Source organism: Diprion similis, chromosome 3 (assembly GCF_021155765.1).
Source record: "Diprion similis isolate iyDipSimi1 chromosome 3, iyDipSimi1.1, whole genome shotgun sequence".
NCBI lineage: Eukaryota > Metazoa > Arthropoda > Insecta > Hymenoptera > Diprionidae > Diprion > Diprion similis.
In genome coordinates, this window is record NC_060107.1 from 14,976,845 (window position 1) to 15,003,019 (window position 26,175).

General features: G+C 33.9%; 2 protein-coding genes across 7 annotated transcripts in view; one reads left to right on the top strand and one right to left on the bottom strand.

Moving 5' to 3' along the window:
- Nucleotides 1-32: 32 nt before the first annotated feature.
- LOC124404539 (proteasome inhibitor PI31 subunit) lies at nucleotides 33-4,088 on the top strand. 3 transcript variants are annotated; one of them, XM_046878759.1, is made up of 5 exons: nucleotides 38-287; nucleotides 507-656; nucleotides 726-1,009; nucleotides 2,768-2,975; nucleotides 3,850-3,978. In XM_046878759.1, exons 1-4 carry the CDS (start codon nucleotides 138-140, stop codon nucleotides 2,940-2,942), a joined length of 759 nt encoding a protein of 252 aa, XP_046734715.1. In that variant the 5' UTR covers nucleotides 38-137; the 3' UTR covers nucleotides 2,943-2,975; nucleotides 3,850-3,978. The 3 variants fall into 3 exon arrangements, with proteins under 3 accessions (XP_046734716.1, XP_046734715.1, XP_046734714.1); XM_046878758.1 differs by having other exon boundaries at nucleotides 42-287; nucleotides 2,768-2,938; nucleotides 3,850-4,088; XM_046878760.1 differs by lacking the exon at nucleotides 2,768-2,975 and having other exon boundaries at nucleotides 33-287; nucleotides 3,850-4,088.
- LOC124404545 (PRL-1 phosphatase) overlaps nucleotides 4,077-26,175 on the bottom strand; it is a 28,593-nt gene continuing 6,494 nt past the window's right edge. Inside the window, exons 2-8 of one of the 4 annotated variants that reach the window (XR_006929014.1) lie at nucleotides 10,001-10,441; nucleotides 9,354-9,849; nucleotides 8,769-8,900; nucleotides 8,182-8,348; nucleotides 7,832-7,965; nucleotides 5,075-5,104; nucleotides 4,077-4,107 (exon numbers count right to left, since the gene is read on the bottom strand). Coding sequence is in view for 3 of the 4 variants with exons in the window: in XM_046878767.1 (XP_046734723.1) it covers nucleotides 7,857-7,965; nucleotides 8,182-8,348; nucleotides 8,769-8,900; nucleotides 9,354-9,470 (525 nt within the window). In the remaining variant the exon portion in view is untranslated. Of the gene's footprint in view, nucleotides 4,108-5,074; nucleotides 5,105-7,111; nucleotides 7,966-8,181; nucleotides 8,349-8,768; nucleotides 8,901-9,353; nucleotides 9,850-10,000; nucleotides 10,442-16,724; nucleotides 16,882-26,175 lie in introns of those variants that run through there. The other 3 variants (XM_046878767.1, XM_046878765.1, XM_046878764.1) reach the window with 3 other exon arrangements.

The window sequence follows — 26,175 nt, forward strand, 5'->3', positions numbered from 1 at the left end:
TTTCCGTCGGTGTGGAACTTGACTGGCTAACTGCGGTTACCACAGTGCATTGGTCATCACTCACTTTTCCATTCAATTGCGTTGTCATTCCTCCGCGATTTCGACAGATTTCGGCAAGGAACCTGAAGAAAAAAATCATGGCAGCTGATCCATGCAATATTTTTGGCTTTGAATTACTCTACAAATCTGTGGAGAATCAGATAAATAAGAAAGATGACGTGCTGATAACTCTGGTGCACTGGTACTTTGTCAAAACTGGATTTAGATGCATTGGCACTGGCGATACGGTTAGTGCCGAATATCCTGAATGCAGTTTGAAAAATAGAAAAGGAAAATAATGGGCAAACAAATTATATTGAACAAAATCGTCATCTGAAGAGCTTATAAATCTGGATAAATTATTTTACTGTTATTCATTACAATTTACAAATTTATTTTACTTAATCTTTTCTTCTATAAATTCAGGGAGAAAAAAGAAGTTCAAAGTTAATTTAAATAATTTACAGAAAACGTTGAATCCAAGCGATATAGGATCTGAATTGCTACCTAATGGCTGGAACCAGAACCCTAATTATGCTTTGCGTTACGTCAAGGAAGGAAAGTTGTACATTTTGCTAGGCACAAGATCAGATGCCGATTTAATCCTCAATCTGATGGTGAGTCAATTTTATATCTAGGTATTGATGGTCACTTCTTTACTTTCTAATCGGTATTGATCCTTACAGCGAATCGAAGACCACAGTGTGTCCAACATTCAGTTTTCCATCGACACAACTGTGTCTGCTCTGAAAGGGCCACTGCAGACGTTGATGCCAAGTTTCCAAAGCGTCATCAATACCATCAGAACAAACCTGGTTGACCCCGTTTATACAGGAAACGCAAGAGAAACCTCGACCCAAACCTCCACAGGCAATGTGAATCACGATATTCCACGCCGTCCAAATCGCTCGGATTACGATCCTCTCAGGGTAGGACCGCCACAAAGACCAAACCCAGATCTTCCTAATTGGTAATTTCCATGTCAATTTTCTAGTAAGCCGTAAGCCGTAAGCCCTTCCCTTAGAAAGCATTCATTGTTCAGGTTTCAAAGGTTCTCTGGGTCTGGCCACAGATCGTTTGATGCATTGTTGCGCCTTCGTTACATGGCTTACTAGGAAATTCATGTGGCGCTCTTTCAGTTTAATAGAAATTAACCTTTGGTACCTTTACAGGTTTCCAATGATATTGACGACATAGATCCAGATGATATTTGGCCTACAATGAACCTTTAAAGCCTTGAACCTCTTGTCCAAGCCTTTTCCTGACTTTATCCTGATCAGGACGAACATTCCTTTCATTTTTCATTACACCAAATCCTTGTTATCGATGATCCGTTACTGACCACACCAAATAAAATCCCTCATAACATCTCGAATTTAATCGCCTAATTGTTACGCATTCCTATACAATTGTTATATGAATGAAATGAGGTGATTCTCAGAAAGAAATCTGACTGAGTTACACATTTTACTTACCGTTAGGACAGAGTTTGTTGCATCTCTTGGTTTCTTGTGGAAATTCTTCTAGTCGTCAGTAATTTTTTGAAACTAGATCACGTTATTCTTGGCATTTTTCAACCACTCAAGTTAAAAGCACAAAAGTGAATCTGAATAATTAAGACATTTCAAGCAAACGTAACATAGAATTGAACCGTTCGATCAGCAAAATACAGAGGCCATTTACAAGTAAATCATCCGGTCTCTAGATCATAGATTCTGTTGAAACATTTAAAGGCGTAGGTTCGGACCAAACTATGGAACTCCTGACGTATGCTTTCATCCAATAGGCCTTTCTTTGCTCAATTTACAGTATCCGTTCAAACTCGAATCTATGAGATACTATTATTGAAACCCCATCAGAGGACAATAAAACTTCATACTTAAGTCATAAATACGCAACAGGATTATTTCATTCATCAAGCTGCAAATATAACAAATTTTAACTGGAGCGGAGAGAAGTTTATTAGATGAAACTATGCATCACAGGCTCCACATTTTTGGCTATGAAAATGACTGCAGAAGTTTATGAACTGGAAGTTGGCAAAAGATTCGCATCAGAAAATTAGTACGCTTCCGAAACTCAGCGGTTTTTGCGCTGAAGGAACATTCTGGTTTATACGATTGTTCAATAGCGTTCAATGAGCTTTAGAGGGGTGAACAAACGTTAAAACTTTGCTTTGCAATTTCCACTCAACATGGTTGATCATGTTAATATTACAATAAGTATAAAATTTCGTCGTTTGCTCATCCTCATAAAACTTCTTAAAATCGAATTACAAACTGGCAGACGATTCATACTCAAGAGTGAACCATCCAATCACTGTTGTTCAAACAAATAATTTTTACTGAATAAGGCTGAGAAATACGAAGCGTCGACATTTGTCCACCTCTATAAAATTCATTCGAAAGCTATCTAACAATCTTACAAGCCAGAATGTTCCTAGTGTGTGAGAACTACTGAACACAAGGAGCGCGTGCTTATTTTCTGCTGCAATTTTCTGCCAACTTTCTCTTCATCAGAAGTTTGAGCAGAATTTCACTATCTAGAAGTCTGATACTTTCCTTGTTAGATTACTTAGTAACTGAAATATGTTTAATGCTCAAAAAGATACTGCAATCACTGCTTGAAAAATATACGCAAGTTTCTGTCAAAGTTTAAAAAGTTGAGGAACAGCGTAACTGAAGTTCGTCCATTATTACTTGCAATCAAATCACCGAAAACATTTCAGGCGTCCGCAGGCTGACCCAAGAGGAGTTGGAAGATCAGATCTGGATCCATTCGCAGGGCCTCCAGGCAGCGGAGGAATGATCTTTGACCCTTTCTCAGTCGGCCCATTTGGTCGAAATCCATTAGGACCCGGAGGTGCCGGAGGTTTGGGAATGCCTGGCCGTCTTCCCCCGTAATTTCCATTACTATTTATTTGCACGCTTCAAAGGGGTCATTCAATTCTTGCTTATTGGTCACTAAGAACAAAAAAAGAGGGAGGCCCGTGGTCAAACAATTCTTAATATTTCATATGTTTTAATTTCTCAGAAATTTACCATGTTTTCCAATACTTCTAAAGAAAATCCTGTATTATTTCTTAAAAAGTTAGTGAGGGATATCCAAAATTTCCAAAGAGCTTTTATATGCTTTTGGACTTCCTTCTCTAAACTCCGAACTTTTGAGTTCTTGAATACTGTTGACTACGTCGCGTTCGAGGTAAAAATCGTAAGAATTGTTGGGTATAAATTTTCTATTAAAAACCTGAAGAGCTTCAAGTTTTCATCTCTCTGAATATTTCTAAGAAAGTCGAGTTAGAGGTAAAAATTGGACCAATGGCTAGAGAAAAGTGACTTTCCTTCAGAACCTTATTTCTTATCACAAATGCGTAAATATTCGAATTCCGGTGTTTCTACATATATTCAAGTGAATTCGTATTATAGAAAACTGCGATGGATTTCTGAGACATTAAAAATCTCGAGGTTTTTATATAAATGTACTCCCTAATTCTCAACATAAAGCTTGAGTCTTCAAAATTCTTGGAAATTATTTGATTATAACAAATATTTTTCAAGAAAGTTAAGAAACTGTCATAAATTTTGAGGAAATTTGTAGAAATTTAATCTGAAAATAATTTTTTATCAGAGAAAGGGGTAAAAATTTCCAAAACACGTGTCAACGCAACACTTGAATGGCTTCTGAATGTAAATGTAGATCACACTTCGATAGTATCAATCTGATTGTGCTATCAAAATATATCACAAAAAAAGAAGTAACGAAATTTAGAATTACCGAAATGCATGACGTTTTTTTTCTTTCAAATTTTAGCGGTGCGGTGCCGCCAGGAGCTCGTTTTGACCCCTTTGGACCACCGGACGTAAATCTTCCTCGACCCCCCAGGGGGGGGCCTGACAATGACCATTTACCACCGCCAGGGTATGACGACATGTTCATGTAAAAGACGAGGTTTCAAGAGTGTCCAGTGATGGCTGGATTTTCGGTTACTAAAATTCAACGTTAAAGAATAAGAGCTATTTAACACTTATCTGTGTAACAATATTTTTTTTTTTTTTTTCAATAAAAAAAATAACTGCTCAGTTCTCGCCTCGTCATTTATTTGTATGGGAGATCAGGGCAATTAAAGCAAGTCACCCTGAGGAAAGTGCAGGATTACTATCATTCGAATGAATGACTAGGAATTTTCCCAAAATATATATATATGTATTTTTTTTTTTTGTATTTTCCAGGGAAAAGTGGAAAATGTGCAAAAAATGTAAGAAATATTTTCAACCTCCCTTACTTTGCCCTGGTCTCCTCTATGTACGTAATGCAATAAAATTGTTGAATTTTAAATTTCCTTGAAGAGAATTTTTCTCCATCTTCACGTTGGTAACGAAAATAAAATAAAACCCCGTGCACAAATTCTCGGGTTTAATAATTCCAACGTAAGTAATAAATTTTTTTTAAATACAATTTAATCACTGTATCAATATTTAAACAATAATATAAGTATTGTGTGATACGTAGTAATAATTAAAGGACATTATTTTAACAAATTAAATTAAATATAATAAAATATAATAATAATTGTCGATTTAATTCAGCTAACTTGTTACTAACTTATATTCGTTATTATTTCTTTCAATCGTTCCAATCTGGTTTCTGGGGTGATTCTTGCAAATATTACTTAAGGATAGATTTTACCGCAGCTTTACTATACATGACTTACTTGACTCGTTTCGTAACAACATTATTCGTGAGAATTGATTATGAATAAACAATTTCTGTTTAAAATTGGTTATTCTCACGTCTCCGTTTTACATACCATTACTAATTTTTTGTTACCATTTTTAGGTCATTGGATATACAGATATAACATATTAGCAGTACGTAACTAAATTTTCAACCCTTCGTTCGACACAACAATAATTCAATGTTTCAAGAACTTGATATTATAAAATGGTGTAATTAGAAAAATTGAACTGTGGATTAAAAAAATATCGCACAGGAGTGCAGAAATTTGACAAAAGTCTTGCGATACAAAATTTGTTCATTTTTTTTTTTTTTTTTTTTAAATTCTTTTTCATTATTTTTCTTTGCGTTCAAAAAAATTTTCAATAGATATGCGACAACAAACACAGATGATCTTATTAATTTACCTGTGCTTCGTATAATTTTTGCATACATCTACAGAAAGTCGGATGTATATTGAATGTAAAAAAAAGTAGTACTAGGATTCGTTTAGGTTCTGAAGAATGAGCATTTGGCTAGCAAGAAAATAATAAAAATAATAAATCTTACCATACGATAAGTTTTCTGCTTGTTTCATTTTTTTCTTACTATATCTTCCTGGCATCAAGAAAGTAATAATAGTATTGGTAGTAGTTGTAGCAGGAGTAGCGGTAGTCGTAGTAGTAACAGTAGAAAAAAGCATTCGTTGAAAGTATATATCATAATAAGTATATAATTATTATAATAATATGCGATTGATTGATTATTCGATAAAATAAAGGCAATGATTTATTTATAAGGGATCATGCGTAACCACGTAGAATAAAATTTAATTATATAATGTCAGTACGATTTTCATAAGTTAAGAGAGTATCACAAACTAAACGTGGTTTTTTGGTAATATGACGAACGGCGGTACGCCTTCTTATTAACCCCATCATCTGATACAAAAAATTATTGCAGCTTTCGCATAAATACGAAAGACGTATTATAGAATAACAGTAATAAATTAAATGTTATAGAAGATTTTACGTATCAATCACACAGCTCATTGCATAATCGCGCAACCCAGGCGAACGTGATTAGAAAAGGAAGATCGAACAATTTTGTGACGGACATTTTTCACACGTCTGCAAATTTATTTCACATTAGATGATTATTTTTCAAGCGATGTTTTGGGATTCGCAAATCCAAAAGACGCCAACTTGTAGCAGTAAATGCGTTACATCAACTATCAGAACCAAATTCATTTGTAAAAGTGATTATTTATCACTTATTTTACTTTAGATTGCCTTATTGTTACCATTACAAAGTGAAAGTTCAACATATTATTCAATTCTTTTTGTGCCTTGACATTAGCCCAAAATCATCAGCGAATCATCCAGTGCGATGCCATATTGCCCCAGCCAAACCAAATCTCAGTTAACTTAATTGATAATCGAGGTAAGAATAAATTCGCTGTGGTTCAACGAGTGAACAGTGACAAAATGATCCACGTAACTAAGTTAGTTGGGTTTCCTTTAATTTATTAGGATTTCAATTTTTCTATTTTTTGAACACAGTTTAGTGTGGCGCACAGCGGCGGTGGCAATTTTATGAAAGAAAAATAAAATATCATTAGACATTAAACTAGAGTTTAAATCGTCTTGTTGCAAAGTTACCAAAGAATTCGGTAATTAGTCTTTACTGCAACACTTTTCATTCGAGTCTATCTATATCTTCTATTTCATTTCTTGTTTTCTTTTTCTGATAAAATTGCCATCGAGCTGCGTTTAAGACTGACGTGATACGTACACGCGTAAATACATACACAAATCTCATGTAGTTAGAGAAAAATTGTATACGTGTGTGCATATCGTTAAAGTTAATTGTGTTTTTCTTTCGATCAAGTTAATAGTGTAGTAGTGGTAGTAGCGGAAGGTAGTTCGCATAACCGATTTTCCAGTAACTTTTCTTCCAAATATATTTATTCATTCATTTATTGTTTTTGCTGTGTATTTTCTGTTCAATTTGCATAAATAAATACTATATTAATCGCCTTGTTGATTTATTGTTGGAAACGCAACGCCAAGTGTCTAAATTAGAAACCATAGCTAAAGAATTAAGCTAGTGACAAGAGTCGAAAACAATTGGCTAACTAATTCAAAAACGAAACAAATGATATTATACAAATTCTTTTAAATACAAAACTACTACCTTTCATATTGAATATGGTAATTAGTAATAATAACAATAATAATGATTCTTATTCAATGCAAATAGCAAAAATTTCGAAGAGGCAAAAATAATCATTTTTTTTCTTGTAAATATTATAACGTATCATTTTTCATTGAAATAATAACTAATTAAAATTCGATGATGAAAAATAACAATTTATTTCGGATTTCGTTCTAACACGGAGTAGACAAATATTTCCTACCTATGAATTAGTGCAGAGTAGGGCTTGTACACTTTGTAAGTGAAACATGATTGTAATTGAATATTCGATAGGCAATAATAAAATCGAGGGAAGAATTTCGAACGGTTCATCGGAGGGTACATTCGAAAAATAGAGAAAATAATGTGTTCAGTTATTACAACAACAAAGAAATAAATACAAACAATAACGGGGAATACATTTATGATGGCGAATAGGATTTTATTAATTTTTTCCTGGGAGTTATGAAATAAAGTTCAAGTTCAAATTATGTGCATGTATTTTGTTTTTCCCCTTAGCCAAATTTATATACTTCAGATTTGCCTGAAGAGTGAAGTATACATTTTGCGTGACAACGAATTGTGTGTTGACGTGGACACAAAATCCGAGTTGCATTTCCACACTGGCGTAGCACATTCAGAATTTCGAATAATCGGTACTGTAAGACGGCTCAAATTTCTTTTGTTTTCTTGTGTGTCGGGCATACCTACTACAAAAGCCGAATGAATTAAGTCATACAAAATCATCAGTAGTTCTTGTTGTAATTTTTTTTTTTTTTTTTTTTTTTTTTATAATTCTTAGTTAGACGTCAATTTGAAATCATGTTTTTCTTTGTTCTCCTTAAAAATTTTTTCATCATTTTTTTTTTTTTTTTTCTTTCTTCTTTAAATTCTTGTGTTATTGTTATCTACTGGACGCAGCAGGAATTATGCCCATTCTTGAGCTTCAGTCGGGACTTGGGCCTGTACTTCTCGAGGAAAGCCAACTGTTTTGCATTGATAGCGCCACGCCTTTTTCTATAAATTGGTAAAGAGCAGAAAAACCAATGGAGTTAGAAATAACAATAATAATATAACCAAAAAACGAATAAATCATAAGCTCAATTACATCTCAGTTTGTATTAATAATCATCTGAGATACCAACAAGTTTAAACTGATAAGAAAACAGTTCAATCGCAAGTTTTAATTAATTTCAGAGTTTCTAGGAATTATATTTCAAATCACAAACTTACTCTCGAATAAGAGCCACCGCGTCTTCATACTTGAGTCCAAGTTCGATTAGGGCTATTGCGACTAGTACAGGTGCTCGACCAAGACCAGCAACACAATGAACGGCGACGCAGGCGTCAGGCGTTTCACCAAATCGTTTCCTTAGTAGTTCGAACCACTCATCAACGACCTAAAATACCAAACTCAATATTAGTAGACTGATCAGTAAAAGATTATACAACTAATATAATTAAGTATGCTACCATTTTTTCATTGTTTTTCATGCATTAAATGTATTATAACCGATTGATATAGCAAAAATCGCCGTAATATTATTGTTCAATATTCTATGACATAAGGTGTCAAGAATTGGGTTACATGACTTAGTATAGTAGGATAATTTTAGATTAGCTTAGGTATACTGAATAGTGACGGCACATGGAAAAGTTTCAAATCGACAGAACATTTAACATATACAATTTAATAAGCTTATAGATATTTGTAATTGTTATTTACAATCTGAGTTGTTGTTGAAAGCTTGAAAAATGCAAAAGAAATACAAGCGTCACATGGCAAACGCAGTTATCCATATTATTCATTTGGCAATTACCTCTCTAGGAGGAAATGTTCCATCGTCAAAGACCAAGTCCAGGACACTGATGCCTTCCGATTTTAACTCTTCAACTTTATACGTTGGCTCGCACACCCTGACCACCTCTTTAACATTGTGCTTCTTCAGCTCCTGAAAAAGATGGTAGTCAAACTGATTCTAAAGCCACGGTGTCATTCTCTGCTAACTGACCATAGGAAGCTATTGTATAAAATTAAGTGTGCGACTTCAGTTTCAGTCATCGAAGCGCCAAGAGTCGTAAATTTTCGCTGCAGTAATTGTACAACAAATTAAAAATGGTCCCCATGTTCGATCAGGCTGAATCAATTTGGATGCAACCCTGACAGAGATTTTTTGTATGGAATACGATTAAGATTTCTGAAGTTTAAACTGCAATACTTTGAGAAACTCCAAGACAGTCTATGAATTGAAACTTTCTTCGACTGAATTACATAATTCAATGACAATTGTCTGAGATACATAATTCAATGTACAACTTGTACGACGTTAAACGATTTTGAAAAGCATTTTGGATTGTTCTTTTTTAAATGGTAAATTGAAGACGAAGCCAAGGGTGATATTCACCTGGATAAAAGTTTGGATATTTTGATCGTTGGGTCGATCAGTGATGAGGAACTTCATGTTCTTGTATTCAATTTCGGCGGGTGCCGGCCTGATATCCTTGACCCTCATGTTGCTCATTTCCTAATTGTCCTCAAAGTAAAAAGTAGTATTTTCCGCCGGCGTTACGAAAATGAATCTATAACACTGCACCTAGGCAACAAAAATGAAGAGGTTTTTTCCCCTCGACAAGTTTAGCCCATAGATAAGTCAGTCTTATATAGTTTTTCCTTTCTCTTTCTTCGACTGGTTGATAGAAACAATACTCGTTCTTGTTATTATCGTCACACAAAGAACAGAAGAACGACAGGTTCTCGCATGTAGCCCTCTCAAAATCTTCCTCAGAATTTATAACACCTGGTCGAATTGAGAGTCAGGGCTAAGTTACATTTGGTGTTGGTGGTTGATGAGATAATATGCGCCTGTTTTTTAACAGCGATTTCACTATTCGGAAGATTATCTGAAATCAGAAAAAGAAGAACAATGAAATGTTTAAAAACACAGAATTTGACGTTGCAAAACTTCAAAGAAACATTTTGATGAAAATGAAGGTGGAGTAATAATTTTTATTAAAAACATGTAAAAGATGTTGACTTTTTGTGAGTAATTACCTACTTGGCACAAGGTGCTCCAGCGGTTTGGGGAAGGGGGGATGTCGTTGAGGTTCAGCTCTGGGTCCGAACAACTAATTAATAAATTGTGTCTAATAAAATTCTCTACGTCTTGGATGTGTGTGTATGTGCGTGTGTGCTTGTGACTAGCTGTTGATGGTTGGTTTTTATCTTTGACAATCGCCAGACCGTTTGTTTACGCTTTTCCTACGTTTTCTCCCGTCTTGTCGTTCTTATTTTTTTTCTTCTTCTTCCTCTTCTTCTTCTTTCTATTTTACAGCTGTCTTATCAGTTTCTTTTAACTTTTTGGGGCACGTTTCACTCTCTCCCTTTCTCTTTCTTTTTTTATTTATTTTTCTCTATCTATTTGTGTTGGGCCTGGCAGTACTCTGCGCTGTCCAGCTGAAACTCCATGTATGTGAGGATGCACTCACCAGAAAACTGGAACAGAAAGCAAGAGAGAAAAAAAATTATTAGTCATAAATCTTAACCTTTTTTTTATGTTTTTTTTTTTGCTAACAGAATAAAATCTGAATAAAGTGCAATTTTTATTTATGGACTAGGTACTATTGGAATCTGTAACAACGTTGCCAACCTTATCAGCTATTTACGGACAATGTGCATAAGTAATACTATTGGAATCTGTAACAATGTTGCCAACCTATCAGATGAGTATTTCTTTGAAATGGCGCCAAGATAATTGACCATATTTCTTATTTAGATAGCACCAAAATAATTCTTTATATTTCTTATTATCAAGAGTGTTTTTGAAGGTATTGAAACTCAATAAATACAGTAATACATAATATATTTAATTTCTTTGCATTTATAAGATGGATAATTTTCCCAGAATTATATGATGATAATTACCGAACGCGGCAACACAGGCAGATTTATATCCTACAATCTGAATTGTAACTTGTAAAGATATTAGGAACTTTTACTTGTATAAAATGTTTTTATTTTGTACATTTAGAGTGACCAAATTATCAAATAAGTGCGTTCACAAATTACAAAAATTGCCTAATTGGTGCATATTTTCTGAGGAACCTCACAATTGATTGATTTTTAGTTTGTTGTTTAGATTTGACAGTCAATTTTTCATAAATTTCGCCATCAGTCTTGAGATTTCGTTTGAGATCTTTAGATTCTCTTCAGATTTCTGTCTAAACTACAATATTTCTTCACAAAATAACAACGTTTTTTTCTTCGTACGGACTCTTAATTTCTCTAGATTTAAAGAAATTTTTTTTAGGGTTGGTAACGCTGTACAATGTTAGGGCAATATGGCGTCGCAAGAGTTGATCAGCTGATCGTTTTAGTTGAACGAATACCAGGGACATACAAAAACGTCGTGTTTTTTTTTAATTAAATACAACTGCCGACCATTACAAAAATACCGACTGAGACGAAAATCAGGGCAGTAGAAAATATTTTTATGTTTACGGTTGTTTTGTTTCACCCCAGAAAATGACATTTTTTTTTTTTTTAACGTTGATTTACCGTCGATTAAACTGTAATCGATATGCGATTGAACGCGATGCGTATGTACTTCGAATTCTTTTTTTTTTTTAAGATAGCAGATCAAAGATTAATGCACCAATCCCACCAACGTTCTACTGTATCTTTCCGATCCACTTCCAATGCGTCAGGTATGTGATTAGGTTTGTAGAATTTTTCCAGAAAAGGAAAACATCGTTCAATGACTTGTGACGCAGTTTATTCTCAATATTTCTTTATTGACGATTACGATAGAATTCCTCGCTTGCACTTCGATCGTCGTACATTGACTTGATGATGTAGATAAAATTCACTCGCTTATCGATTCATCGTCTCAAAAGATTCTGATTATTTGTCAAATATAAAGTTATTTGAATTTCACTTGACCGTATGATTTTCTATGGAAGAAACAACACGAGGTTCACGTTCTGAATAAGAGATAAAGAATCACAATACTCAGTCGGTAAATATTATGCTTTAAAGATCCGTCGATAACTCAGCGAATACATGAAAACCCCAGCAATTGAGATATGTATGTTCGTACAAGAATTCAAATTCGAGGCGAATGTTCGTCTACGTATAAGTAATCTTACGATAGCCAATTAACACTCGGTTTAAGAATGAGCCAAGAAGTGTAGTATCTGACGCATATACTTAGGATTGTACACGTGTACTTAGGTCGTGTGCACCGTTTCGAATACTCCTCGTTTTGCAAATATTTTTAGCACTATACAACAACTTAGTTCACCCTTGCCAACTTCTTTCAACGTGGGTGGACTGGACTTCAGCCGTGCATTATCTACACGGCCGGATGTTCTCGGTGTTAAACTGCTCAGCACCTGTGCCGTTATCATTCAATCGGAACTAAATTTGGCATTTTTTCACATTCTCTCACTTTATTCATATTTATAGAGATTATTGAAGTAAAAACCGACCTATTAAAAAGTTTTCCATTAATACAATAAAGGTAGACAATATTCTGAACAACGTTTTGGAGTTTATTCGCACAAGATTGTAAATCATGCATCCTTGAATTTGTTTGAATATTGACTTAGTATTTATCGATGGTATTTATAAAAGCATCAGGTGACACGAGTAGACACGTAATAATATATGCCCGACAAAAGTTACCTTCGAAACAAAATAACAGAAGTTATGAAACTGTTTAGATTTCACTGGTTATAAGGTCAGCGTTAATTGACATTTAACATCGTAGACGTTTCGATGAAAATTGAGATTAGGATTGTTTGACAGAAAGTTATACGTACGTCGATAATCAGTCGGTGTAGATTTTCTTAGCTTGGAAGAAACTTGAAAGCTGACAATGTTCAATTCGCAATACGACACGTTTGGGGGACCGCAAAAACCGCACAACCACAGATAAGATTCAATTTCTTTTCAAAGTCGTGACATGCAATCGCGAGGTATCTGAAACTGAACTAGATACAACAGTTACATAATCCAAGGATTTCTAGTTCATTAGATTTTTGGTTTACCATTCCACTGTTGCCGAAAATTCTACCTAAACAAACTTGATTTGAAAAAGGTATAGAATTGAAAAAATGTATTGCGGATATACTCAAGTTATGAATAAACATATTTACACTCTTAGATATTTAAAAATATCATGTTTGTGCAAAGCGCAAGTTTATCTTTGAGGAGGTATAGGTATAATGTGAAGTGAATACAGGCCATCTCGAATCTGACATATAATAACGACCTCCTCAAGACGGCATACGAAGATCAGGCGCGCAATATCATCTGCGCAATATATATGAGAAACAAGGCGAGTTGCGGTAGCTTGGAATAAAAGAAAAAAAAACAAGAGTAAGAGTAAAAGTGAAAACAGGCGATTTATTTTTAACTCCGTGCATGTCGACGGCCGGCGAGTGAAGATTGTCGCAGCATCTTTGAGAAGAAAATTCTTCTACGTCTTTTCGATGACATTTTGGTTGTTTTGCCGTATACATGTATACACACACACATATATATATATACATATATATATAAAACTGGCATAGGGTGAATTTTGTATCCTAGCCAAGTGAAATAACTCCCAAGGAACTTCATGCCAGTTTAAAATTGCCGCTCTTTGGCCGATCTAATCCTGAAGCCAAATAGCAGGAATGTCTAGGTCAACATTAAGCGTGCACGCTTCAATCGGATATTAACATCACATGCGGTACAATAACAATGCACAAACATTTTATCTGGCTAATTATAAAGCATGTCATTGCATTATAGTACGTTAATTGATTTTAAAAGAGCTTTGTACGTGTAGAGAATATAATATACAGTTTACAGTAGCCGTTTCCACTTTAGAATCAACAAATTAATTACAAATAATATTTACAGTAAAACATTATACATAATGCACGCGTTTAATGCAACTTTATACAAGTTTATACTTCCGATAAGAACTCAAAGCAAACCCAGACGTGTCGTGACTAGAGCAACATGGCGTCGCACTAGGCAATCAGCTGATCGTTTTACCCTCAGTTAGACAATTAGTAAAATTACACGAATACGAAGAGACAGAAAACTCTACGCAAGCGGTTACAATTTTATTTCCCTAGAGTGAGTTCATAAAGAATAAAACAAGCGTTGATTAACGACTTTGATTAATTATTAAATATGGTATTAGATAATTTTCGATCCCGACTTGACAGGTTCGTCAATATTTGGGGGGGGGGGGGGGGGGGGGGGGGGGCAGTAAAATTTTCACAACATCGAATTTTTGATTTTTCAAACGACCAAAAAAAATGTCATCAAAAACTCCTCCCAAAAAATTTTAAATCATGTTAGTACGTGTCCTGAAAAAAAAAAAAAAATTTCAATCTCCTACGTTGAAAGTAGTATGCGCGAGCAAGTTTTCTGCAAAAAATGTCCATCGTACCGCTTCCAAAAGTTCCTCGCACGTATACACTTTCATCGCAGAAGATTGAAATTTTTTTTTTTCAGAAGACATGCTATCACAACCCAGATTTTCTTGGAAAGAATTTTTCATCGCATCGTTTTTTAGTCATTTTAAAAAAATAAAAACTCGATATCACCCAAGTGTTAATTCGTCATTTTTATACAATTAACGACATTTGTATATATACAAGAATTCACACGAGAAACATGGCACACAAATTATCATTGTCGGGACGAGTAAATTTTCAAAAAGGTTACACATTTTCACTCCAGTGTTAGGTAAACTACATCTACAACAAGCATGCATACGACGCGCAAACTCGCGGACAATTGCCGGCAGAGACGCGACACGGCGGGCTAGATTTTGTCGCTACGTATATGTATACATAAAAGTGTGTGTGTGTGTGTGTGTGAGGGATCTTTGTACCCATCTCGAGGCCACAGCCGAGGTAACTGTCCTCTGACAAGTTATAGATCTCAAGCAACTACCGAACCGAAATTTTAAATAACGCTTTCCATAAAATTATTATCATTATTATTATTATTATTATTATTAATAATTATAATAATATCAAAAACAATCTGGGAAATGCGGGGTTCAACATGAAAAGTGTGAGCATATGTGAGCGGGTAGTGATTTTTATCACTTTTTTCCTTCAGCTGCATTAGATGTGAATAATTTATAATTACTTTGGTTCGAGATTTGTTGTCACTTTCTTTCCTTCTTGCTTCTCAACGTCGCGAAAATCTTAAAATCGAATTCCGCTTGGACAAGAGAGTAACGATGATTAAAATTCTTTTTAAAAAAATTCGTCGAATTTTTTTGGAATTATTTATAAAAAAAAGATGTGAATAAATGGAAAAACTTCGAGAAATTTACACTTTAATTGTCGGTTCTTAAAACTTCGTTGTAAAAGAAAAGAAAAAATAAAAATGTTTTTCTATTTGTTCAAACTAGACTTCCGTGGAAGTAACTAAGTAATATAATATAACGAACGGTATATTATACGATATATGTATATGACGTTACGAACGCATTTATACACCAACAACAACGCGAAAGATTTAGATTGTATATATAATTATATACGTACACACGTGATCATATACATAATTACACAGGCACGATGTGCATGTATGCAAACTGGAGCCTTTAAATGTGCATATAAATTTCAAAGGTATATTATAGATATATATATAATACACACGTATGTATATGTATTTCATGTGTATTTTTATAGCCACGTCGGTGCCCAACACACGTCCGGGTAGATATACGACAAGATATATGAAAAGTTAAACTAGACAAAATAAATATTTTTAAACTTAGTTATATTTGTACTCGGTACCTACGTACATACATAGGTGTACAATCGTGTATCATACATTTTCATATTTGACAGGGAAGCGAATAAATGTGTACGTATCAATTCCTCGACTATGTACAAAATATGTTTTTACACATCGTCACATTTTCAATTTAGCTTAATGTCGCGATCAGAGTAATAATAAGAAATAATATTCGAATTGAATATCGAAATTAAATTTGCGAACTGAAATGTCGTTAAATGGTTGAATAATAACTACAAGATGAAAATTATCAAAGATCTGTTAAAAGTGTACAGAAAATCTTTTTAACAGATTTAAAAAAAAAAAAAAAAAAAAAAATAATGAAATTCACAATTTTGAATTTCTTCCAATACTCTTAACGCTCAACTTTCTTTCTTTTCTTTTTCTTTGGAAGAATGTCAAAATTGAGTACACATATTTGTGAAATTGTTTCAAAAACACAAACAACTTTTCTATTTTTAACGATGATTCTGTACATACGTGTGATGCATGGTCAAATATTGCCAACCGGTTTTCAAACAGATTTCGTAAAAAAAAAAAAAAAAAAAAAAAAAAACCTAATAAAAAAATTAATCAGATTCATTCTAAGATAAGGTTCTGTTATATTGTACAAAATCACCGAAATCACGTAAAATACATAAACTTCGTGAACGACTTGAAGGTAGGCATGACCTCAATATTTGACACGGATACTATACAAGAGCTTAGTTATTATAACTCTTACATACAATATGACTGATATCCTGAATTTATTCCAGGTTACTTCGCAGCATGAAAACATTTTTATATCATATACTTTTAATTGTATCCAATTATTTTAATATCAATATAAAAATTTACAAACTAAGTATAGAAAATAATATATACACATACGTACTCTAAATGTATTTAACTTGGCCTAACAATTTATATTTACATACATATGTATATGTGTATATTATTGAACGTATCTTCTTACCTTAATCTTATTTACCGCTGTTGGACATTTCTTTTTCCATTAGTCAAGAATATTCTTTGAACTTGAAACTTCTTCCACTGTATACTGCTTTTTTATTTTCGTAGAAGATAATACGGATGTAAGACAGTAAATATCACGGATATCGTTATACGTGTATATTGCACATATACAGGTATATTTTAACCAACAATCATCACCGGATTGTATATAGATATATCATGTGTACATATTTATAGGTGGAGTAAAGATGAGTCACATCTTATATTATGTTTAAGATAAACTGTATAATAATGCGAAGAGCACAAGATAATTCAGGTCACGTGTAGAGTCTATTAAAAAGGAATTATCAATTGCTGTTTGTTTGTTTGTTTGATTTTTTTTTTTTTTGTTTTGTTAGTTCTCGACTTTTAGAATGATGTGTATCACCGTTCAAACAAAAATTTATAAAAATATTTATAAAATATTAAATAATCGAAACTCACTAAATTCCTTTTTATTATAAAAATTCAATGCACGTCGATAGTCTTTTAATTATATATATATATATATATTTATTTAATTATTTCTTTATTTATGTATAAAAAAAAAAAAAATAAAAAAAAAATAACAATAAATTGCAACTGAGACGGTGCGTTTAAACAAAACAAAGGAAAGTACTGTTATTTATCTCTTGCGTTTGTCAGGTGGTAAATTACCACCGGACACAACAATGACGAACATGAAATGACGTTAGGGTTTAGAAACCAGTGTTACACTGCATCGTCCAGTTTGCTTCGTATTACGCGAGAGAGAGAGAGAGAGAGAGAGAGGAAAAAAGTAGCAGGAGAAAACTTTTACGAGTTGAAAGTTATAATTGAATAATCAAGTCCTGTTGTTGTTTTTTTTTTCTTTAGTTTTTTTTAATTTTCTTTCTTTCTTTTATTGTCCAAAGAACGATCGATAACAATCGTCGATGAACTTTTTAATTTTTATTAATAGTAATCGTTGTACTATTTTCACAGCACGATTAAAACCGATTATGTATATACCGATTTGTATGAGAATTTTCGAAGCGAGAAGAAGCAGAGACGAAGCGACAAACGACTCGCGTCAGGCACAACGGTCGCGCAAAATCTGGGCCAGCGGTCGTACGACGTTTAAAATAGAACGCGCCGAGACGAGACGAAACGAAGACTACGGCTCTCCCCACCCTGTTGCGTCGGTATAGTCACCCCCCCCCCCCCCCCCCCCCTCCCTAGTCAAACCTGGCGCCGCGACGCCCGTGACGTCACGCGCCGCCCAACCTCAACCACACACCTACGTATCTGAATAAGAAGCTCAATGTACTCGGTGAGTGCGTCGATTCGTTGGTTATATTGAAATGAGCATGTCAGACCTTCCTGCTTTACCGACAGATTCGGGAAAGGTAGTTTCATCTAGGCTTACTTGAAAAGTTCGATTTTCGAAGCCTTCGGAACGTGTGTGAGTGGGTGGGTGTGTCCAAGGTCTTCCATTTCCGAACAGTGCGATAAAACGAAGTTGGCGCAAGCGCAGTATCGAATAACTCGACTTTACGCACTGTGTCATTCTGGTTAAGTTAAGTTACGTTGGTTATGTTGAAATGAGCGTGTCGAACCTTCCTGCTTTACCGACAGATTCGGGAAACGAAGTTGGCGCATAGGTACAATCGAAATACTATATTTCACACACTAGGGCTTTTTTTTTGCGCAAGCGGACTTTCGAATAACTTGACTTAACGCACTGTTTCATTCTGGTTAAGTTACCTAACTCCAATTTCACGCGTTCTGGTAATAATAATAAATAAAATATTTTCAAACGTAATACAAATAGACAGTTTTATACCTGAAAATTGTAATTGTCTATGCGTCTAGGAATAAAGATTTATTGGTTGTAAATTTCAAATTCATTGCTAATTATAAATATAAACAATATTTCATCTCAGAAGTTGAAGAATCTAAAATATTCATCACTATGAATGAAATATCGCAAGAAAAAAAAGAAAAAAAAACTATTTCTTTGCATAAAAATTCTTCTTTATCGGCATAATTATTAAGTAATACTCAAGATATAAACTAAGAAAATAATCCAAGGTGCTAAATTTGTCAATAAATGAGTACAGTTTTTATTGACTTAGAAAAAGCACCTTTCACAACCACCGAATAAGTACATGTAATGAGAAAAACGAACTGAACAATTATTCATGAATTCCTAATTTTATATCATTAGTACGATCTTCAACTTTCGTTGAAAATTTCGGTAGACCCAAACAAAGAAATGGTTTTACATTTAGCTCTGTACTACAGATAATATTTGTTCCCGTTATACACCACGATTAGTATAGAGCCGCCGGTACGCGCGTTGAGTCCATGGAGACCGCGACGAAGTTTCATGAGTTATGACTGCGAAATGAATGTCGAAAACAGCACGCCAACGACATAGGCAATAGAATTATTGGAAGGTTCTTCGAAGATACTGAAAATGGCAGCGTCGGAATTTTCTTTTCTTTTTTTTTTTTTTTCTTGTACCATTTGAGAAAAAAAAATTAAAGGTCTTTACAGCGTCCATGCGCCTAATGAAGGGTTAATTACCACATAACCGCGATAATGTATCCTACCATTTTCCCAAGTTTGAATCGCTCATCACACTGCAGGCGGAGCAAAAAGTGTTGAATCCCATTTGCCGAGTTTGTCATATTTGATTACTTTATTACCACCATTGCAATAGTTTGACGAGACTGTTATCAGAAAATTTATACTATTGACAACTATAATCTGCATATTAAGAATCGTAACTAGCGATAAATTTTTCTTGTAATATTCTAACGATATTTACACATTATTGCAACAATATAATCCGCATTATATTTGTTTGAAAAAAGAAAACGCAACGGCTGTTCGTACAATTGCATCATCGTAAAAATCTGCGTAACAACTTTGAAGGCGTAATGCAAGTCGTTGCATCATGCGATACAAAATATCGTATGTCAACGCGGCAGTTATAATAGTAGAGAAGAGATTAGCCGATCGGAAAGGTTATAAGTGTATAAAGTTTGGAAAAATTAATCCAGTTGTCTAATCTACCCAGATATCTATGTATTCATCTATTTTATACAGTCAAGGTAAAAATTCTGTCACGGTTAAAAAATTTCCAGTATCATCTAATCACCAGGAATAGTGAGACTACAATACTAGTCATGTGATATCAGGAGAAAAATAATTCTGAGGTCGACATTTTATTAATCATTTATTCGATCGAGTGATTTGGTATCTTATTTGTATATCCATGAAAAAGATCTTCAACTAAAACTCTAATAGAAAATTCTTGATTGTTTAATTATACTTCTACTTTATATCGGTATCGATTAGTTACGTATCATTTAGTATTTTATAAGAAAAAAAAAAAAAAAAAAAAATTTTCTTCGATTTCAAATATTCATTTGCATCTGTTTAGTGAAGAATTTCTATTTTTTTTTTTTTTTTTTTCTAATTTAATAATAAAAAAAGATTTTCTAAAAATAATTTTTTGAGTATATCTATGTATATATAGTTTTATAACTAGTATAAGATACGTAGTGAGTGATGGAACGAATAGCTGACTGACCTCGTTTTACTCCAGCAACGCTGCGGGGCGCTGGCTAACTAATTGACTTTTCAATAAAACTGTTTACACTTATTTGGACACGCCACCGCCACACACAGGCAATGTTTGTCAAATGCAAAGAATACACGGGCATAAATATTCACTGGAAATCAACAGGTAGATTTCGGCGATAAATTAACTAAATAATATTTGCACCTACGTATTTTTATTTATCATATACTTAAGCTTTCGAAGTACATAATTTACTAATAGTATATACATAATATCCAACTATCCTCAAGAATACCGATTTGTCTAATCGCAATGAAGTTGAATGTATTAACGAAAAATCGGGGAAAAACTACTCACTATTTTCTTAATTTTACAATGTTTTTAAGGAATTGAGATTTCGAAATATGAGTGTGTTTTGTTTTATTACGGTTTAATAAATCTCAGGCAATTCTAAAATCGCGAATTAACGGTTTTTCTTCGTTATGAATCGTCACGATAAATGGTAACTAAATTCAATATGATCAATCGCAAGGAGTAAAGTGCAATAATACTTCATCCAGTATTTCGAAGAATTTTAATTACATAAGACTTTCAAAATTTTATATATGATCAAAGCACGACACTAAATTACAAAAATGGTTTCCAGTCATTCGATTTGTATTTTACTTAGATAAGTAATGAGTAATTTCTTTCTGTAATAAAGATAACCGTATTAAAGCAATTGAGATTCATATGTGAAGCCAAAATTAGCCTAGATAATAAATTTGCGCCATGAGTCATCCACAAGTTTTCTTCTTATAGCCGCACTAGACACGTATGAATTCCAGTACGTTATCAATTTTCAAATAAACTAAACTTAAAATAAAAAAAAAACTTTTTTATAGCCATGTACGTTGCCATTTTCATCGACTTGTTTATTTCAAATTTTTTAATTTTTTTTTGCTCTTCTATGGTGCTAGACAAAACTTGTTCGAAGCAGAATTGCGTAAGTTCGTTTGAAAACTATGAATTCAATTGATAAAAATTCACGATTCATCATATTTTCGGTTAAATGGCATTATGGGTGAAAATAAAACGTAATTTTGCTCAGAGAAGACAGATAATTGTTCGCTCTAAGTGAAACCCGTTTTGAAATTGAGTTCGAAGAAGATTAATTCCTTGCGTATAATAATCTCGGTAATTTACAATTTCATTAGAAGGCAAGCAAAGAATTTTCGACCTAGGTTCAGGATATTTCATCATCCGACGTTATAAGTCGAGTGCAAAAACTCATCAAAAGAAGGAAAGTTGAAATTCGATGTTAAAAAGTTAAACTCAGATTGATTGGGTTGAATTTTGTGGTATGATAAAAATCGAGAATTGCAAGTTGGAATGAGAAACGTTCAGTTATCGATAACTTTAAAACATTAGCAGAATCGCATTGCTCATTCAATTTCGATAACTCAAAAGTTCATTTTGTAAATAAATTCATACTCTACAGATGAATTAAAATAAATTTTCATTAAATTTTATAGATTGTTAAATAAAGCCTAACTTTATTAAACATAACCTGTAAAAATTTCGCGTACAACATTTTTATCGAACAGACTGAGTCATATTTTTTTACAACTATTGCAATTTCTGTCAAATTAAATATAATTGATCATCGATCTGTTACTATTAAAAATTCTTAAGTTTGCACCCTTTTTTTTTTTTTTTTTTCAATACAAAATAGACACAACGGTTAAATACGACCAGATTGAAGTTAGTAACGTTAACATAACGAAATACTGAAACTAAAATCATTGTTTAAAAAATTCATAACAACTTTAAAGGGAGTTTAATTTCCAAAATCTGACTAAACTTGGCTTATCAAAAACAGTTTACTCAATTTCCGACGATCCTACATTTGCAAAATAATAATTTTTCATCAAAATTCAAATCGTTATATACATTTAACGTGACGATCTTCACTCTCTTTTGATTCCGTTACCCATGGGTATATAGAAAAAGGTCGACTTCTAGAACGATCAATTCGTTCTCTGATTGGAGAATTACATTGAATTGAATGGTTCAACAGTTAATGTCAAGGTCGAGACGGAGGCTCCGTCGCGACTAATAATAACCTTGTAAAATGTATCCAACCCATGGATTAGGTACACATGTATACAATTATACGTAGGTATATAATAGGTTCAGAAATATACACAGCACGGCAAAATTCTCGTATTACAAAGCTTTAGAGGCCATCTGTTTCTGACAGAGTGTATCCCTGCAGAAGAAGCGAAACAACACGCCTTCACCGAAGCATAATTCGACAGACTAACGACAGCCTGAGAACCAGAAGGGATCAAATCGTCTAGAAAGAGTTCATAATTCCATAAGTGTTTTGTCTCTCAGAGTAAGCTGGGTTAGATGATGTTATATCAAGTAGCAAATCTATACTCAAAAATTCGGCGACATCTCCGTCCATCGCGTGACAAACTCGCGCAACGACGACGTTTGCCAATCATTTATTATTGCTATTAACGGGGTAAGGGATGAGGATGGTGGGGCGGGGGGGGGGGGGGGGGGGGGGTGTACCCACAAAGCCTATCTTTGCCATGCACATGAGCTAAGCGAATTTCTTCCTCCTATTTTCTGTCTATTTAAAGCAACTTCTTCTCCTCTGTTTACGTATACCGGATGATGATTTAATGTATTGATAACAATCCGGGATAACATGTAACACTTATACATGAATATGCATGTGTATGTATGTACATAGGTATAGTATACGGTAGATATAATGTATAAATAAACAATAAAGAGACGGTAATCGTTTATGTATAAAGTGATTGAAGATTGTATAACGTTAATTTAATGAATAGATTATAGATATAAAAAAAAAAAGGAATACAAACATTAGTTATTTCATAAGTAAATCATTCTGTTGTTATTTTTTTCCATGGGCATAACCAATTATGAATACAATTAATTGAAGTAGGTGAATAATGTTATATCATTTTATATAATTAGAATAAGTCAACGTTTGTACACTAGGAATAAATGTCAACTCAGATCTCATGATTTGTGCGTTGATTTGGGATCAGGTATTCTTTTCATCTACTAAACGTTTGTTTAGGTTAATTTTACTAAATTATTTAACTTTGTTACAGAAAAGTTTTATGTATTTTTGAAAAATACGGAAAAACAAATTCTTTCCTCAGTCGTTGATTCAAGTTTATAAGAATTCCTACTGTCTTAAGAAATTCATTAAATGATCGATAATAGATGTTATCCGATACGTTAACTTCCACAAATATATATATACTATATCTATATATATATATATATATAGTATATACGATGGATAGATATAGAAATTAGATCTGAATGTGACGTTTGATTCGTATTAATTATGTGCAACCGTGTGGATATTAGGTGGATGATCAATCGCATCAGATAAAGAACAAAACCACATTCCAGTTTCTCACATTATCACGAGAATCGAAAATAACGTTATTCCACAATTACCGACTGACGGAGTCATTGTTTCATTGTATTATATAATAAATTACCCACAGTTGGAGGACACTTTACATGACAATTCCAGACGGAACAATGACGATTTAAATGATAGACGTTGTACTACAATTTTCGACCAGTATTTACCCAATGGAAAAATTAAAAATTTACGTACAATTTATATTCATATAGACTATATAGAAGTTTACTTTTTCTATGGCACGAATATTCCGCGAAAAATGGTTGCGTCAGGTATCATATCCTTCCTATCGATTCTAGAATTTGTTTGAAATGAAGAATCCCTCAGCTACACATTATTGTACATTTAACACTGCCCCACGCCTTAGAAAAAAGCAAATAAAATTTCTTGTGAAATACAAAATATCTATACTCGGTCGGTAAACCGACGGGTATAAAATATAGGGTGTACAGTGTGCAGAGTAGCATCGTAGGAGAGGATCGTTTCTACAAGTTAGTTTCTACAAGTGCCAATACCTAACAGTTCGTGTCTACAAGTTGCGATCCTACAAGTTTGTTTTTCCCGAAGAGTTCGTTTCTTCAAGTTGCAGCCCTACAAGTTCGTCCGAAAGGTTCGTTTCTAAAAGTTGTAGAAACGAACCGCTCAGTTGTACGACTGTAACTTGTAGAACTGAATTTGTAGAAACGATACTCTCTCAGCATCATACGTGTTATCATTTTTAAATGGAAGTGTCGTACTTGCATATGCGTACGGCTTTAACGACAAATGATAGGTTAAAATGACCCTGAGCAAGCGCGGCGGTACAGGACGGACAGTAGCCAAAGTATAAGCGAAAGGGGGGGGGGGGGGGGGCGAGTCTCGCGATAATTGGCTATAAGTGAACTGGCTATGTTGCCACGGATGTCGCGTCCGGATCGAGTTGCCAGTTAGTCGGCATGATCGAACAAAGTCAGGGTCGTTGTTACTGCCGTCCCGCCTAGTGATCCCCACCTTTTCCTCCTCCTTCTCCTCCTCCTTCTCCTCGTCATATGCTTTCCGTGCATAAGACGAACAATTGAGCGTAGATCTTTGCTTTGAAAACGATGCATAATTTTATTACGATACGACGTAGGTACAGAACACGACACGGAATTGTTAGCGATATCGCGCGGTTCGATCAAACGCCGCGGCATGTCGCCACCTCACCATCCTCTTAGCCTGGAGCCCAATTCCTTTAACTTGTTCACGCGTCATAGATTCTGCATCGACGTAAGCTTGTTCTGTTTGCGATCGGAAGACGCAATGCATTTACGTATAATGTCAAAAAGTACGCACTATATACATATTATAAACTGTTTATTTTATGGGTATGAAGCTAAAGGAAGGTGCGTATTGACAATGACCCTCGTCTAACAGAGACTGGCCCATTATTTATATCCGAATCATGGATTCGGATGACAGTTATGAGGTGTATCTTTAGCCCGAAATATGGAGCACCTAATGTGTTAGAACGTAATTGGCCTTTCTTTGTTTAACCTAAAATAGATGGCGGTATTTCACCCATCAGACTACTAATTGGTATGATCATTTACAACTGGTGTTCAGAGATCGCGGTATTTCACCCATCAGACTGTTAATTGGTATGACCATTTACAACTGGAGTTCAGAAAAATGAGGTATTGATGAGACATACATGTTATAGGCTCCATAAGCCAAAAGTTCTAATGTTCATTCGAATAAGGTAGTGAAATCCGAAAATCAAAATTTCGTGAAATACCTAGAACCCCAAATGTTTTTATAGGATTATCAGGACAAAAGTTATCTGCATTTTGTCTATTTCAAAAAAGTTTAACACGATTGGCTGCGCCAGGTTCAGCTTCATTGGATTAACAAGGGTCTACTGTACTTGTAATTTACTTTATAATATTACTTTACGTTAAGGAATTTTGTTATTCAAGAATCGAGTGCAATTTTTTATTCATGATGAAATCAGTAGATTGCAACATCCTTCAATCTTCCGTTTTGAATCGTTTTCTTATAATGAATTATCATTTTTTAAACACCCTTTCATTTTTCATGCAAAAATAGTTAAGTTGAGAATGAAAAATAAATTTTTTCACCGTCTTTCAAATTCCGTCTATCATAAATTATAATTCTTGAACAGCCTGGTATTTTACAGGTAAAGAACTGGAGGTGATAATTTCTTCGGATTATACTAATCCACAGTAATTCAAAACAGCGGTTTTATTTATCGTTACCCATGATATCGTCGTTTCAATTATATAACCCGGATTATAATGCAGGTATAAAAGTTATCCATTTCTTTTTTTTTTTTTTTTCTCTCTCTCTTCAATCACGATATAATAAAAGTTTTACACTGAGTGATAAATGAATTTTTATCTCATCGACATTGCA